The sequence below is a fragment of the Orcinus orca genome, chromosome 5, assembly GCF_937001465.1.
Source record: "Orcinus orca chromosome 5, mOrcOrc1.1, whole genome shotgun sequence".
Lineage (NCBI taxonomy): Eukaryota > Metazoa > Chordata > Mammalia > Artiodactyla > Delphinidae > Orcinus > Orcinus orca.
In genome coordinates, this window is record NC_064563.1 from 75,467,716 (window position 1) to 75,485,813 (window position 18,098).

The window sequence follows — 18,098 nt, forward strand, 5'->3', positions numbered from 1 at the left end:
AAGCAGAAACTGACACACCATTGTAAAGCAATTATACTCTAATAAAGATATTAAAAATAATAATAGACGATATAAAGAAACCTGCCACCTCATTCCTAGAGCTCAATCAGAAACTTGGGACTTCACCCTCATTTCCTCTTCCAGATTTTGTCACCTTCAGAGATTTAAGGAAAACAAACACTTTTGGTTTCTATTGTCATTCCTCTTATGGGCTCCAAAAAATCTTGACCAAATAAAGTGATAATTTAATCAAGATGGGTGGGGCGTCAAAAAGACACTGACATTATAAAATTAAAATAGCAGCAACTATTCCTGGCTGACCAATAAGTAAGTCAAAAATAAAAATAATTCTATCGCCCCAAGATGCTCCTCAAATCTACCATTGAAAAAGAACTAACCGAGCCTCAGTTTTCTTATGTGGTTCATGGGGATAATAATAATTCCTGTCCGGCAGAGGTAGCAAATGAGATAATGCTGCAGGTTCATTGCCTGGTATTTTGTGGGGTACCCATTTTCACAACTGAACGACTTTTTCCCCAGAAGTGGACAATGCAGGTGAGAATCCAGATGTATAATTGGTCCATGTTGAGGGATTATGAGGCTAGTTCAGTGAGAAGGGCAAGGAGGGAGGGGACCTGAGGATGCTGATGAGACATGATTATGGGATCCAGATTCAGAGAAACCAAGTGAGATGAGGAGGGAGTGATGATGGTGGTGGTGAAGGGTGGGGAAGGTGTTGGCTGCTGCTCCCGAGAGAGGGGGTTGCAAAGATGAATCAGCCCGGTCCCTGCCCTCTAACTACAGAAGCCATTCCACCCACACACTTCAGGGAACAACACAACCCAGCCAAACTGCCCTCATCCCTTTGTCACGACAGTGGAAATGTTTCTGTCTGGAAGACTGGTCAGATCCTCCTGAATGCCCATATAGCTTAGACCTTCTGTTGAAGCCAAGACTTTCTGAATAGCTGACGCTTGGAGAAAGTTGCATTGATTTTGAGACTGGAAGCCTCGTATCCAGTTTCCAAATAGCAATACGGAGTGTTCCTCATTCATGATGTTGCATACTACTTGATTTACTGTGGTTCAACAAATGTAGTTCCAAGCCCCGCAAACCCACACCCAGGAACAAACCTTGGGAGTAGCTTTCTGCTCTCCAACTCTGCACTGTTCTGCCTCTGGGCTCCACCTCTCTCTGGGAATGGAGAGGGGTGAGTAGGTGGGTTTCTGTTTTGGTTTTCTTTTCACCCCTTGGCCAACAATGTGTCACTGGTAGAAAAATTGTTCCCAGGCAAGCTTGCAACCCTGCCCCTCCCTCTCTCCCATTCTCTACACCAACTACTTCCACAAGGACATTAAAGCAGTTTGCATAAGGCTGAGAGTTGTGAAAATAGAAGTCTGGCAGTCTCTGCAGAGTCACTGAATCAGTAGGGAAACTCCCTTCGGTTATCCGCGATTCTCAATTTATCCCTGTTGAAAATGAGTGGATTCTTACACATTATCAAGTTTCAGTAGTTCAGCAACCCTTTGTGGTTATTATAAATGATTAATTTGAGTCACTTCAAACATCGATTTCCTGCTTGTGCAAGTCATTGTGTGTGCAACAAAACGTGTAAATGACCTCTTGTTTTGGTGTGCAGGCTACAAGATCCTACGTGTACTGTATTTGAACCTGTGGATTTTTTTCCCAACTCTTGTAGTTACATGTGGAATTTCTGGGGTCTTTTATTCACAGATGACTTTGTCATTCTTTTTTCCCTCACAACAGTCAGGTGAGAAAGGGCACTGTTGTTTTTCTGAACTTTTAGTTGTAGAAATTGAGACCCAGTAAAGTTCAGTGAAGTAATACAAAGTAAAGAAGGCTCCAAGTAGAATGAATAATCACCAACTCTAGGGCTTCCCTGGTGGTGCAGTGGTTGAGAGCCCGCCTTCCGATGCAGGGGACACGGGTTTGTGTCCCGGTCAGGGAAGATCCTGCATGCCGCGGAGCGGCTGGGCCCGTGAGCCATGGCCGCTGAGCCTGCGCGTCCGGAGCCTGTGCTCCGCAACGGGAGAGGCCACAACAGTGAGAGGCCCACGTACCGCAAAAAAAAAAAAAAAAAAAAAGAAAAAGAAAAAAAAGAAAAATAATCACCAACTCTAAAATCTGCGGATGGAAAGTGCCAGGTTTCTCTTGTTCATTCATTCATTCATTCATTCATCTCTAGGCTCTGGGGATTCAGCATTGGACAAACTCCTTGCCCCTATGAGCTTGTATTTTAGTGGTGATCAGCCTGACAGAGGGACTCATCCAAGGTTAAATAGCTCAAGTCGCTGGTGGAGCCACGAACTATACCACCAGGTAGACCCTAATCCACTGGGAAAGTCTTCTGACTACTGGGATTTTACTTTTTGTGTCTAACTGTGGGCCCTCCCCTAAGTCACTTTAATAGATACATTGATAATGTTAGCAGGTACACTTGCATGGTGAGGGAATGAGGAAAAGGTGGAGGAAATATGGCTAGTCTCAGGAGAAGGTATAATGGGCCATTTCTATTTATGTGAAGGACTACCCTAGGACAGGAGAGAAGAGTGTTCTGAGTAGACATGAGGCAAGCAGAACTAGAACAAATAGGGAGAAGCTACAGAGTTGCCACTGCCATCTGTTTCCGCCTACTTACAATTGGAGTGGTTCAAAGATGGAATGGATAGCTTTGAAAGGGAGTGAGCTCTCTGCCACTGGAGGTGTTTAAGCAAAGGCTAAATAACCAGGCATCAGGATGTTCTCAAGTAGGTTCATACTTCAAAGTGGGTGTTGGAATACATAATCACTAAGGTGCTTAACAGACTCCTTACCTCAATGGGTTCCCTTCTGCTTCACGCTACCCTTTGTTTCACCCCAGTCCCTGAAATAACAGGGGCACAATGACGGGCTCAGAAAAGGTGCCCAGGCTGTCAATAGCAGGGCGGTTCCTTCACCATATAACCCAGGGAAAAGACAACATTGCACCCTCTTTGTCATGTGAGGGTTGAGGGCACCATGAATCAACCATCTAGCAAATGCGGTCATCATTAGTTAAAGTACTGTTAGCACAAACGGAAAAGTGAAGATACAAGGTTTCAGTTTTAAAGGGAGCCAGGCAGGCATAGCAATTTCTCTGCCCTCTGCTTTTGGAGGGGACAAACTTGGCCTTCCTTGCCTCTGGTGGCACTGATGAGAAAGGCTCACTTGCAAGGCTCATCGTTCTTCTCGATTGCCTCCTTATGCCTTTGCATTTCTGCCTGGCCCTTGTCCAGGTGGTAAATATTCCAAGCAAGCAGTGCATGAAAGGAGGGGCTTCAGGGCAAACAAGGTCATGGTGAGAACATCTCTGGGGGCTTCAGACACAGGGTGACCTTCAGAGTTTATAGACATCTAACTTGTCTATTTTCTTCTCTCACCCCTGCAATTTCCTATCATGGCCTCTGCTTTGAGTTGAATGGTGTCTCTCAAGAACAGAGGTTCCAAAAAAAAAAAAAAAAAAAAGAGAGCTTCCACTCTTAACCTGGATGTGATGTTATTTGGAAATAGGAGCTTTGTAGATGTAATCAAGTGAAGACGAGGTCATATGTGATTAGAGTGGGCCCTACTGTAATGATGTCCTTATAAGAAGACACAAATTTGGGCACACACAGAAAAGACACAGGGGGTGAACACCATCAGAGGATGGAGATAGAGATTGGAACGATATGTCTACAAGCCAAGGAACGCCAAGGATTGTGGAAACAGGAAGAGGCAAGGAAGGATGCTTTCTTCTTCCAGCCTCAGGACCTGGGAGAGAAAAAATGTCTATTGTTTGAAGCCACCCCGTTTATGGTAATTTGTTATGGCAGCCCTAGAAAACCAGCACAGCCTCCTATGATCTTAGAACCAGAGGGGAGTTCGCTCAGCTCACAGGCAGGAAGGTGAGGGCCAGAAAGGGGAAACATCTTGCTCTGGAACCCTCACTGAGTGGGAGCTGGGATGTGGGTGTCTGAGCTCCGGCTCTGATCAAGGCACGTCCCTACTCAAATGCCTCCAATGACTCACCCAGTTTGTGAGATGCCTCCGCCTGCTATTCAAGGTCCTCCAGAGTCAGGCCTGACTTGACTCAACACAAAGAGCATAGGCTTTGTATGGACTGGGAGAAAAGACTTGCAAATGATGTAACTGACAAGAGCTTAATTTCCAAAATATACAAGCAGCTCATAAAACTCAATAACAAGAAACCAAACAACCCAATTGAAAAATGGACAGAAGACCTAAATAGACATTTCTCCAAAGAAGACATACAGATGGCCAACAGGCACATGAGAAGATGCTCAACATAGCTAATTATTAGAGAAATGCAAATCAAAACTATAATGAGGTACCACCTCACACTGGTCAGAATGTCCGTCATTAAAAAGTCTACAAATAACAAATGCTGGAGAGGGTGTGGAGAAAAGGGAACCCTCCTACACTGTTGGTGGGAATGTAAATTGGTGCAGCCACTCTGGAAAACAGTATGGAGGAGCCTCAAAAAACTAAAAAGAGAATTACCATATGATCCAGCAATCCTAATCCTGTGCGTATATCCAGACAAAACTATAATTCAGAAAGATACACGTACTCTTATGTTCATAGCATCACTATTCACAATAGCCAAGACATGGAAACAATCAACAGATGAATGGATAAATAAGATGTGGTACATATATACAATGGAATACTACTCAGCCATGAAAAAGAATGAAATAATGCCATTTGCAGCAACATGGATGGACCTAGAGATTATCATACTAAGTGAAGTAAGTCAGAAAGAGAAAGACAAATATCACATTACATCCCTTATATGTGGAATCTAAAATATGACACAAATAAACTTATCTACGAAACAGAAACAGACTCAAAGACATAGAGAACAGACGTGGTTGCCAAGGGGGAGGAGGGATGGGGGAGGGATGGCTTGGGAGTTTGGGATTAGCAGATGCAAACTAGTATATATAGAATGTATAAACAACAAGGTCCTACTATATGGCACAGGGAACTATATTCAATATCCTGTGATAAACCATAATGGAAAAAATATGAAAAAGAATGCATATATATATATGTATAACTGAATCACTTTGCTGTACAGCAGAAACTAACACAACATTGTAAATCAACTCTACTAGAATAAAATAAATTTTAAAATAAAAAGAGCATAGGCTTTGGAAATCTTTGGCAGGTTTCTTTTTTTTTTAAATTGAAGTATAGTTGATTTACAATATTATATTAATTTCAGGTGTACAGCCTAGTGATTCAGTGTTTTTGTAGATTATACTCCATTTTAGGTTATTACAAGATAATGGTTGTAATTCCCTGTGCTATACAGTATGTCCTTATCTCTCTCTCTTTTTTTTTTTCAGTACGTGGGCCTTTCACTGTTGTGGCCTCTCCCGTTGCGGAGCACAGGCTCCGGACGTGCAGGCTCAGCGGCCATGGCTCACGGGCCCAGCCGCTCTGCGGCACGCGGGATCTTCCCGGACCGGGGCACGAACCCGCATCCCCTGCATCGACAGGTGGACTCTCAACCACTGCGCCACCAGGGAAGCCCAGTATGTGACCTTTTGTGTCTTCTTTCACTTTAGCATAATGTTTTTGAGGTCTCCACTTTCACTTTTAAGGACCCTGGTGATTACATTGAGCCCATCTGCATAATTCAGATTATTCTCCCTTTTTAAGGTCAGCTAGTTAGCAACCTTAATTCTATCTACCTTTCTACCTACCTATTCTACCTTAATTGTAGAATCTTCCTTCCCCTTTGCCATGTACTGTAACATATTCACAAGTTCTGGAGATTAGGACATAGACATCTTTGGGGGGGGATCATTATTCTGCCTACCATAGGAGGGGTCAGAATGGGTTGAGGCACTGCCCAAACAGCTGAGGGATTCTACTCAGCATTACAGCTCCAGAAGCAGAGCATAGAGATTGTGGCAGTGGTCCAGGTATGGGGTAGATGCAGAGCACAGAAATTGTGGACCCGATGCTCATCCACAAGGTCTTGGATGGGGAGGAAGGCAAGGATAAGAGGTTAGGAAGGAGTTGATAGTGGGAAAAATGAAGTGGGCTAGGACAGGGCTCACTAAACTTGAGTAACTGTTCTATCATGGAGGAGTTTAATACAGGCCCCTAACTCCAGAAATTCCCATTTAAGGGTGGGATCCAGGACTTGTCCCAGGGAATTCTGATGCAGCCAGTGGGTGAGTCTACTTGTGAGGAATGCTGATGTAGATCCTGGAGGTCCTGAGAAGGTTAAAGAACTGATGTGATAGAGTAAGGAATGAAGAGGGCTGGAAGGGTAAGAGGCTGTGAGCACACAGTGGGCTTTTGAAGCCAGAGAGTCCTTGAACCCACTGGAATCATTCCCACCTTGGGGACTTCGTACTGGGTGTGCCCTTTGCCTAGCACAAAGCTGTCCATATGTATAGTTTTAAATGTTCTAGCAGCCACATTAAAGAAGTAAAAGGAAACAGCAAAATTAATTTTAATAGTATATTCTATTAACTCAAAATAGCCAACATATTATCATTCGATATATAATTACTATCAAATTATTGAGATAATTTACATCCTTCTTATCTTACTAAGTCTTTAAAATCCAGAGTGTATTTCATGTTGGCATCACATCTCAATTTGGACCAAGTACATGTCAAGTGTTCATTAGCCACACGTGGCCAGTGACTACCACTTTGGCCAACACGGGTTGGAATGTTCTCCCTCCATATCTTTGCCTGGCTGGCTCCATCTCCTCCAGGTCTCTGCCCAGAGCTACCTTCCCTGGCTCTGCTGTCTAAGCCAGCTACTTCCTACTCCTAACACTGTTTTCTTTTCCTCGGAAACTTATCACTAACTGATACTTTATTAGTTATTTGTTTGCTGATTATCTGCCTCCCCATAGGATATAAATCCCATGAGGGCAGAGACCCGTCTGTCTGCTTTGGGGCAGTATCCCCAGCAACAACATCACATCCACAGTATATCCACAAATCACATCCACAAATATTTGTTGAATGACTTTGAAGATCCCAGGTACGTCATTTATCGTCTCTGAAGCGGGGTGTTCATTCAGTGGGGTGTAGCAGGAGGGGGACCAAGAGGCAGGAGCGTTATGCAAGAAATAAGGTGGGAGAAAACCAGCCTGAAAGCTTCCTGCGCGCTAAAAGGCTGACTCTTACATGTTACGTTAGAGGCTGGGTTTCTTTCCAGCTGTGACTTGGCTGTGTATTGATTCAACCACTGGCTTATCCAGTTCTATGAGAAACCATCTCATCAAGTGTCACTTCTGCCTGGCACCAGTAGATGGGGCAGTGTCATAAAAAACAAGTGCAGTCTGCGGTCCTATGCAGTTTCTAAGCCGTTTCCGGCTGACTTTGCTGAGGTCTCTTCTGGAACTGCTCTGTGTCTCAAATCTGCACAGAGCGGGACTCACATGTCAGAGTGTTGACATTTGCCTAGAATTTCTCTGTCCTCCCCAGGTTGAAAACAGGCTTATTAAGAAGACAGCCCAGAAGCAGCTCTGTGGGCCTGTGCATCTGGGTCTGACACTCTGGCTCCACTGGAAAGCCTGGCCCACCAGTGGAGTCCTCCCTGCTGCTGTGGTCCACTGGTTTCCCTGCCACCGCATGAAGCCCAAAGAGGTGCCTCTCGCGGAGGCTGAGACCAGCCTTAGCTCCCACCACTGGTCCCTTCTCTTCCTGCTCAAACACTTCTGGTCCCTGGACCTCTGAGTAATTTGGAAATGTTAACTGCTTGAATATGATGCCTGCTTTTGTAGAGTCTAGACTTCGAGATTATGGACCAGCTAAAGGTCACTTAGCACAGGTTAATTTGGTGGGTTTTTTATCGGAATTTTTTGTTTGGAGCACATACCATCTACTCCATTGCCACTGCAAGATATTCCAGAAACGTGAGCAGAAGAGGAATTAACCTCGGTTTAAATGGCTTCTTATAGTCCTAACCAGCTCATTCCAACACCGTAGCTCCATTAACCCATCAGTGCAGCTGAGTAGTAAGGCATTAGAGCTTTGGTCTAATGACATTCTGGGACCAGCCAGCCATGAAAATGCCATTCCTTCCCTCAGAGACTAGGAGGGCATGATCAGGAGACATCCTTGTTTGATCGGGAAATTTTCTTCTTTCATTGTCACAATTGTCAAATGCCATCCTCAACTACACATGTGCACGCATTTTTATGTTCTATAATTTTGCTGTTCTCTATATCTGGAAAGCCCTTTAATTCTTCCCTCCGTGGCAAAATCCTGTCCATATTTCACACTTCACCACCTCCATGGAACCTTTTCTGATTTTCCTAGTCACAAAGAACCTTCTCTTTCAGCTTCTCAGAGTACTTTGGGTCTTGTCTCAGGGCATTTAGTTCCCTCTGTCTTCTTGTTTACATGCATATGTCATTCATTCATTCAACAATTAAGTAGTGTCAGGCACTGGAGGGAGATAGGGTGCTCTCACAGAACTTACATTCCAGAAGAAGCCCAGAGGTGGGTGAAGTTTACATCCTTCATTGGACTGGGAGCTTCTTGGAGACAGGAATTAGGTCTGTTCCCAGCTCAGGGCCTGGTACCAAAAGGTACTCAGGAAAGTTAGTTAAATTGAAGCGCAGCGCCAGTGACTCTAGAAAATTGGGTTAGAGTTCAAAGAAAGGTTAAAAGTTAGTAAAGGTAGAGGGTCAGAGAATTTCCATGAGAAGTTACAGTTGTTTTGAAATCAGAACCTGGTATGGAAGCCAGAGACATCTAGATCCCCAGTAGACTGGGCCTGGGGAGTGGGAGGGCCTACTCTCCTCCTCTGGGATGAGCTTGGGAGTTTGACGCAGGGTCACGTGCACATTCCAGCTAGAAGTGGTTTTGCTTTGATTGAGCAGACCGTAGAGGCAAGCCCGTTGTTTCGAGGGCCCAGAAATGAGTTACTAGCCAAGGGTCAAGCCGGCCAGATGATTAAAGTGACATTATCCAGCTGGCACAAGAGAAAAGAATGATTAATGTTAATCATTCTCTGTGGAGGGTGGCCGGGCATTATTTGACACAAATAAAAAACATCATTTGAATTTTTAGTAGGAATTCTCATCCATAATGTGACAATGATGTAATAAAACTGAATGACTGGCCTGCCAAATTATAAACTGAGTTCTAACCACACACAAGCATCACTTAGAAATTGAATATATCTCAGAAAACTGCTCTACTCTGAGGCCTGACAGAAGGAGGGGGCACTGCTGGGGGTTAGAAGCTGGAAGCACCTTATTTACCAAACACATACTATAGTGTTCACGCTAATCATCCCATTACCACTCATCTCTCTTTTCACTATCTGCTCTTTGCCTGTGGAGAAAGGGCTCCAAGATAGTGAAAGATAAGTCTCAGCGTTTTCTTTGCCCCTCTTTATTTTCTTTAATAGAATAAAATTTTGGAAAAAAAAAATTAAACAGCACCCAGTCAATTTCAGAAAGCTATTACACACGGAAAGAATCACTATTTCCCCAACCTTTTTGTATTTTATAGTGTAAATCCCACCCTCCACCACCTCCCCCAGAAGTTCCGATGGAGACACACATCAGTGAGTTGCAATTCAGGCAGGGGGTGGAGTGTAAGAATTCAAGTTGCTTTTCTTGCGGGGTAACCAAAGGTCTTGGCGATTTTTGTAGATAAATTCTACAGAATTTCTGCTGGTAAACTTGGGATTTAATTGCCAGGTTGGACCGTTCTCCCCTTTCCCTCAACCAATGGCTGCAACCAGGTCCCTTTAAGAGACCAGGAACCCGCCGGCCTTCCAAGCCCGAAACAGATCCTCTTCTCTGCTCCTCCCCTGTCCCCGCGCGGCGAATGGTTCGCGCCGGCCTATATTTACCCGAGATCTTCCTCCCAGACGGCAAGGATATGAGGCTGGCGAGGCAGCTACCGCTCGCGACACCGGAGGGGGCGCGCTGCAAAGGCGGGCAGCCGAGCCAGGGGATCCCGGGAGCGCAGTCGGACACCCTCCGGAGAGAAGAAATGAGGTAGCGACCATCCCCGGAGCCGACCATGCGCACGCCCCGCCCTCGGAGGCCGGCGCTGCCCTGGCGGAGCCATCCCGGACAGTGAGCCGGCGAAGCCAGTGTCCCCGGCGTCCTGCGGGAGAGAAAATGCAGTGAGCCACGGCGGGACTGCTGCGCTGGGCCCGCCGCGGCCAGCTGGACCCACCATCTGAGCGCACTCGGGGCAAGCAGCTGATTCTGGGACCCGCTCAGCCGAGGGGCTCTCTGCCTACAGCACCCCTTGGGGGTGGGGAGCACCGACCCCTGGGCACACTCGCGGCTGAGTTTCCGCGGTTTCTGGCCCTAGCCCTGGGGATTGTGTGTGTGTCCGAGGGGGCCCCTTTTCACCTTCGCCGAGGAGTTCCTGCGTATTCTCGCACCATCCCGGCTGCTTTTGCTGCACGCACGCATCCCTTTTTTCTAAAGACATTTTCTGCTCCACTCTCGTGCTTTCTCTCATTTTGCTTGCCCAAGACTCTTTGCCCTGGTCCTGCCCAGGCTGGGGTAAATCTGTGTGCTCCTACCCACCCCCTCTCCTTGCAGTTAAATCCTCTTTAAAAAAATTCTACCCCTACCTCTTTCGGCGGGGTTCTCGAACATCTCCCCCGCCCCCACTCCCTCCGACTGGGCCACTCCCAGCAGAGTTTTATTTTTCGGTCTTGCCCCGGCCGGGCCCGGCCGGGGCGGGTGGCTCAGCCGGGCTCTCAATCGGCGCTCCGCCGCCGCCGCCCAGCTGCGCTGGGGCGCCCTCCGGAGATGCTGCCGTGGAAGAAGCACAAGTTCGAGCTGCTGGCCGAGGCGCCGCCACGGCAGGCGTCCAAACCCAAGGGCTACGCGGTGAGCCTGCACTACTCGGCGCTCAGCTCTCTGGCACGGGCGTGCCCCGAAGGCGCGCTCAGCCGGGTGGGCAGCATGTTCCGCTCCAAGCGCAAGAAGCTGCACATCACCAGCGAGGACCCAACTTACACCGTGCTCTACTTGGGCAATGCCACCACCATCCAGGCGCGCGGCGACGGCTGCACCGACCTAGCGGTGGGCAAGATCTGGAGCAAGAGCGAGGCGGGCCGTCAGGGCACCAAGATGAAGCTGACTGTGAGTGCGCAGGGTATCCGCATGGTGCACGCCGAGGAGCGTGCGCTGCGCCGCCCGGGCCACCTCTACTTGCTGCACCGCGTTACCTACTGCGTGGCGGACGCGCGGCTGCCCAAGGTCTTCGCCTGGGTTTACCGGCACGAGCTCAAACACAAGGCGGTAATGCTGCGCTGCCACGCGGTGCTGGTGTCCAAGCCCGAGAAGGCGCAGGCCATGGCCCTGCTGCTCTACCAGACGTCAGCCAACGCTCTGGCGGAATTTAAACGGCTCAAGCGGCGGGACGACGCGCGTCACCAACAGCAGGAGCTGGTGGGCGCGCACACCATCCCGCTAGTGCCCCTGCGCAAGCTGCTCCTGCACGGACCCTGCTGCTACAAGCCGCCGGTGGAGCGCAGCCGCAGCGCGCCCAAGCTCGGCTCCATCACCGAGGATCTGCTCGGCGAACAGCAGGAGCAGGAGCTGCAGGAGGAGGAGAGAGGGGTGCACACGGAGGGCTGCCCGGAGGAGGAGGAGGGGGATGAGGAGGAGGACCGAGCCGGGGAGGGAGACCCGGCAGAGCAAGAGGCCGAGGCGCAGCGGGCGCTGGTGGTGGCCATGCACTTCGAATGCGGGGACTTGCTGGACACGCTGGAGAGTGGCCGCGAAGAGGTGCTGGGGAGCGGCGGGGTCTCGCCGGGCCCTGAGGCTGGATCGCCGTCTCTGCTGCTGGGCAGCACCTCCGACATGAAGGCCGAGCTGTCCCAGCTTATTAATGATCTGGGAGAGCTCAGCTTCGGCAACGACGTGCGCAGCCTGCAGGCCGACTTGCGGGTGACGCGCCTGCTGTCGGGTGAGAGCACGGGTAGCGAGAGCTCCATCGAAGGAGGGGGCCCGGAAGCTACCACTACCACCGCCGGGGACCAGTCGGACCCCGCCGACTGCGCCAGACCAGACGAGCCCCACTCGGGCTGAGCTCCCAGCAATGTCCTGTGCGCGCCCCTGTTGCCGCATCGTGACACCGCACCCCCGTCTCTCCACCACTTGCTTACCTTCCCGACCCCCCCCAAGAAAGGGGAAAGGGGACACTTGAGGCCCAGACCCTCCCCCACCCCCATACGTTTGGCTCTGTTTGAAGCAGGGCTCAGATTGCACGTGGAGATATGGGGGAGGGAAACCCTACAAGGAAGGGGAGAGAGGCAGCCCTCTGGGGTCTGGGGAGGGGAAGGGCAGCTGGTGTTAGCAAAGCCCCGCAGGCGTGAGGTGCCTGCTGGCCAGTTTCCTGTTTGTGGGCAGCTGGGGCCTGAGGAGGAGGGGTTAACTTCCTGCACCAGCCCCCAGCTGGGAGCGGCCTGGCGCTGTCACTGACATGTCATTAAAAAAAAAAAAAGGATTTGCTCTCAACGTTTGAGGCTTTAGTGCCACCTCCTTGCCCCCAGTCTTTTTGGTGCGAGAGCTTGGGTTGTTTACCTCAGACTCAGACCCTTGAAATTCTGCCAAATTCCTCAAATAACTGGTGGGGAAGGGAGGGGGGGAGAAAGAAAGTTGCATTTTGTTTACAGTTAAAGACATCTAATATCTAGAAAAGGAGTTTTCCTTTAGAAACACACACACCTTGCTTCCGCTCAAAAGATCTCACTCCATGATACTGTGTAAAATATTTTTGCACTGTTGTGAAGTATTTTTGACATTTTTTTTGTACATAACTGTTGTCAGAGTCCAATGTTTATATCTTTTGCTGTGCAAAAGGGACATGTAAAATGTTGTTCAGTTGTATATACAGAAATGTGTATAAAACATTTTGTTATTTTTAAAGAGTAGCACTGCTCTGGTTCTGTTTGCCCGTCAGTGGGGAGAGAATAAAGAGGAAAATTTAACAGAACAGGTGAGTGTCTAGACCTGCTTCAGAAAATGCTTGGCCGTGGGGCTGGGCGGCAGAGGGTGTGACCATGGCTGGGATGGAGTGGGAGGACAGTCATTGTCCTTTGCGGGGCTTGGAGGTAATTAGGGAAGGGGAACCCACTTTATGCGTAGCCTGGGGCCTTTCTGGTCCTCTGCAACTCTGTGTGCTGCAGCTAGGGCCGTGTTCTTCACTTATGATTAGTTGTGTGAGCGTAGGATTTTTCTGACTTCTTTGAGGCAGTTCTTGGCGATGCCGGTTGAGTTCTGTTCCTCATTGCCAGACCTGTGAGGTTATTTAGGGAGGGGTGACTTTCAAGGTCTTCTGAGGTTTTACCACCTTCTTCTGTGGTTCACCTTTTCCTTTCCAGACAGCTCAAGGAGTTTTAAAGGTGTGAATTAGAGAACTAAGGAAAGTCCCCACGATGCTCTCAGGAGTGGGAGCATCTCTGTTTTTCCTGGGAGGAAAGTCAAGGAGAGAGGAAAGTGGAGAGGCTCCAGTCATGGCTTGAATGAGTCATGGTGCATGTGGGGTGGGGTCGGGGCAGGGGCAGGTGGAAGAGCCTATTTCCTTTCCTTCTACAACCCAGCATGACCCAGTGGGAGAATGGTTTGGAGGTCAAGGCGGAGAAGAACTGCTAGAGCTTGGTCTGTGTGTGTGTCTTAGCGTTTTCATGCTTTCCCTGTGTTTGTTTCTGTTGTAAACTCCAAACAGATGTCTCTAGTTTGGCTACACCCAATCAGCTGGAAGCTGTAATAAGATTCTGCGAAAACTGCATTCTGCAAACTTTTTTTTCCCTTTGCCCCTATGGGCCCCTTCTCCTATGTTACAGAAATTGATCGCTCTCCTGGCCTTCCCTCGTGTAGTGTCCTGAGGCCCTTGGTTTTGTTTTCATCATAAATATGTTCCGAGCAGCTAGACCCCGTGATCCTAGGGAGTCTGGAATTCACTGGAGCCATAGAGGAAGGGGGAGGTAGATTTTCTCCCTAATTAACAGGAGTGGTTCAGGCATAAGATGATCTTTAGAAGAGCAAAGGGTGGGTGGGTGTGTGGGAAATTGAAAAATATTCAGAGTCACTTTCTGAGGGCATTAGAACAAGGCCTAGCGTATATTTCTCTTCTATTATATTTTGGTTGGGTTGAGAGTCCCTATCCCTTTTGCTGAATACCTCAGCTACACATTATTGGATGATGTTTTCAAACCCTCAGGTAGAGAGAGGGCAGGAAGGTCAGCTGTGGGTCATCGCTAGTTTGCATGGTTAGATTTCACATTTCAGTAATTTCATATTTCAGGTTATTTCCATGCACTGCCAGTTTCTTTGCTGTTTGAAACTGATGAGAACATTCATCACCGTGAAGATCATTTGATGAATACTTGGGGGTGGGGCAGGGTCTTCATGTCTTCCTTCTTAATCCAATTGATGTGTCCAATGAGAATGCCAAGGTGGCTTTCATCTGTGACTGATGGGGGTATGGTGATTGGTCAGAAAGTTCAGACAAGTGACATTTACACCAACACCATCAATAAATATAAGGCAACTGTCTCTTTAAAGTCTGATTTTTCCTGTTATCTGATTTATAAATAGGGAAGGGGTGTTTAGGGGTTGAGGAAGGAGAAAGAAGAAAATAAGCGGACTGCAAAAGAACCGGCTCTCTCTTTCCCTCCCCCCACCGGCACCCTCCCTTTCCCTCTTTCCTCCCCTCTACTTTTTGGCTTTTATCCCCACTGCACCCCAGGGCTCTGGCTGATGTAATTCTAGAAGAGATGCGAAGGTGATACATGATTCACCTCTTCTTACATCTCAGTCTTCCAGGGATGACATCACTAGCGTAAGGAGAGATGTTTTAAATGAAAAAACAAAACAAAACCGGAAAACCGATTTACTCTTGACGCTCAGAAGGAAAAGCGTGGTGTGACAAAAGCACAGCGAAGTAGTGGAAATACACGTTCCAGAAAGCACCTGAGGTCTGGTTTATTCATCAAATTTAGCTTTTCCGTCTCACAAGGTGAGGCTCACGTTTCTCCTTTACTACCCGATGGTACTTTAAATGCAGTGAGACTCTTGCCACAGTCTTCCCCAGCCTAAGTAATCCTCGGTGTCCAGCACTGCAGCCTTGACTGCATGAAACACGGAGTGACTTACGGCTGAAAGAGAGATGGTTGCAGGGGTGGCCGCATGCGTCCACGGAGGAGGTGTTTCTCCACCTCTCTCGGCACAAACATCCCCTGTTTGTACCATTTTTGTGTGCGTTGAGGCAGAAGGAGAGAGGAGTAGGGCAGAGTAAAATAAACAATGGTATTACATAGCCTCTCAACTATTACAGTCAGTGGGTGTCAGACAACACCCACTCTACACACACACATGCTCCCCTCCTAAAGAAAACCTTCCCCCTCACTGCCCCGCAGTCAGCAGAAGAGTAGATTTTAAACAAATTAGAAAGGCTCTGTTATACTGAGAAAGCACAGTGCCCTCCCAGGGACAGAGTTGCTTTTAAGGGTTCTGCTTGTGAAAGGAGAAAGAAATGGCTGGTAAAGTCCACCCCTAGCACCACACTGGAGATTAGAAAACCGCATGGGAGTCACCAAGAACCATGAGAAACGTAACAATTCTATTAGGAGCTCGTTGCCCTCATTTCTAAAGGGTTTAGTAATGTAATAAGAAAAACTCTTTCCTCTGTGTGGTATGCAACCGTAGCCTGAGCATCTGCTGGTAAGTGATGCGTGACAGAGCTAGCAATGTGCGTAGACTGTTGGTGCTAGGAGCCTTGCCTAACACGTGGGAAACTACTCAGGGCTCCAGGCGGGCAGGAGGCCCCTAGGGCCAGGGCGCTCTATACTCTTGCCACCAGGTTTTTCTGTACTTGGCCACATCTGTCTCTAGGTATTTTTTGTGATCCATTGGTTGTTTAGTAGCATATTGTTTAGCTTCCACATGTTTGTGTTTCTTTCAGTTTTTTTCTTATAGTTGATTTCTAGCCTCATAGTGTTGTAGTTGCAAAAGATGCTTGTTATGATTTCAGTTTTCTGAAATCTACTGAGGCTTGCTTTGTGACCCAGCATGTGATCTACCCTGGAGAATGTTCCATGTGCTCGGCCCCATCTGGATCTGGCTTTATGGTTAGCTGGGGCCTTTCCTGCTCCTGCTAGCTCATCCATGTTCACAATGTGCCTGGGCCCAGCCCCACTTCCGGCCCTCGCCCCCCCCCCCCCGCCAGCTCTGGAGTGACCCAATCTGAACAGCCTTGACTAACCACCATTTTGGTGGTTTGAATGGCTAGGTGGCCCTGCAGCTTGACACTAATTCCTTCACCGCTCTAGGGCTGTTCAGTGGCACCAGCAAAGGCCCTTATTTCTAACTCCGAGGGAGAGCAGCCCTTCCAACCACCTCCTTTCCTGGTTCTCTTCTTCATCTATCTCCCACCCCACTTCCTCCTGTAACACATCGTTCCCCTTGGGCTTCTCCTATTACCCAGCTTCCCACCTGATCCTGGCTTCATTTTTCCTTCTTCCCACAAACCTAGTTCAGACTTTAATCACATGGAAGAAAAGAAAGCCCAAACTTTAAAGGAAAAACAAACCAAGCACACAGTCATCCATCAGCACCAATCCTGCAACTCCAGGGCATGCTTTGGCCCTGCCCACCCCCCACTTAGCAATGAACAAATGAGGTACAGAGGGGTGATGTCCTGCCCAAAGTTATACAAGGAGACACCAAGACCCAGGGGTTCAAACTCCTAAACCCATGCTCTTTTCATATTCCTCCAGTTTTTATGGCTTATAACTAGATGTTTAGCTTTGGGATGGCAGAACCTGGCAGTTGAATTGTTCTTTGTTTCCCTCCTTTTTTTTTTTTTTTTTTTTTTTCCGGTACGTGGGCCTCTCACTGTTGTGGCCTCTCCTGTTGCGGAGCACAGGCTCCGGACGCGCAGGCTCAGTGGCCATGGCTCACGGGCCCAGCCGCTCCACCGCACGTGGGATCCTCCCAGACCGGGGCACGAACCCATGTCCCCTGCATCGGCAGGCGGACTCTCAAGCACTGCGCCACCAGGGAAGCCCTGTTTCCCCCTTTCTTATGTACCCCTACATTTTACACATGGTAGATGCTGGATGATAAACTTGTGTGCCATTCTTCAACGTGCCACTCCCACCAACAAGTGCACATGAGTGTCTACTAGCTGCATGATGCCGCAGGTAGAGGGGCCAGGTGTCTGTCTTCCTGGCAAGGATGCTGCTGGTGGGTGGGGTGGCCACCCCCAGAGAAACTTGGTCTCCTCTTATTCCCACCCCTGAGGTCTGGTCTGGCAAGTTCTTGCCCTAGAAGAGCAGGTGTAGTTTGAGCGTGGGGGAGCTCTTTCCCTTGCACCATATTTATTAATCATCTGTATCCCTCCTGGTTGGCTGAGTTCTCCCAGGACAGGCATGTGACTTTAGGCATCTCTGATTCACCAAACTTAGCATAGAGCCCAACACCTAGTAGGTGCTCAGGAAATGCTAAGGAGGGAGTAAGTAAAGGGGGTGATTCCACTTCATGCTATGAGAATAGGGCTGATAAAGTTCAAGGTCATCACCCAGATGGAGGAGCCAAGGTTTTAAGGATATTATGTTTGTAAGGGAGGGAAGACTGGGATTCAATTGACTCCTCCACTCCACATCAGGTAGATTCAGTTCTCAAGATTTTCCTTGGAACTTCCCCAACCTTCTTAGGGAAGGGATGGTTCTGGTTTGGAGAAGGATGGTTTACTTGGAATTAGCTTTAATGGAATTGTAGTCACCAAAGTTATTGCCCATATCCCTCCCTGTAATTTGAGCCAAATGAAGGCTCACAAAATGTGGCATGGCAGAAGCCTGAAGGAAGAGCCTTGAATCCAGGCCTTGAAGTGATCCGGACCCTGTCTGCACTGACCCAGTCAAGTCACTTCCCCTCTCTACCCTTGGGATCCTCATAGGTAAAATGGATGGGTTGCATTAGATAATAGCAAAACTAGTGTTCTGAATCAAAGAAGGAGCAAAGGTTAAGGTCAAGTGTGTTTCTGCCTTCCTCCATCCCCTAGTGGATGAGAACAGAAGAAACCTCT

At 48.3% G+C, this 18,098-nt stretch overlaps 1 protein-coding gene across 1 annotated transcript; it reads left to right on the forward strand.

Annotated features, from left to right (window-relative positions):
* The first annotated feature begins 9,909 nt into the window (after nucleotides 1-9,909).
* On the forward strand, nucleotides 9,910-13,004 carry FAM43A (family with sequence similarity 43 member A). The gene has a single exon (XM_004278769.4). It carries the CDS (start codon nucleotides 10,811-10,813, stop codon nucleotides 12,095-12,097), a length of 1,287 nt encoding a protein of 428 aa, XP_004278817.1. The 5' UTR covers nucleotides 9,910-10,810; the 3' UTR covers nucleotides 12,098-13,004.
* Nucleotides 13,005-18,098: the final 5,094 nt, after the last annotated feature.

Bases quoted from the DNA above. Each gene is read 5' to 3' on its own strand.
- FAM43A (XM_004278769.4), top strand. From the start codon at position 10,811: ATGCTGCCGTGGAAGAAGCACAAGTTCGAGCTGCTGGCCGAGGCGCCG.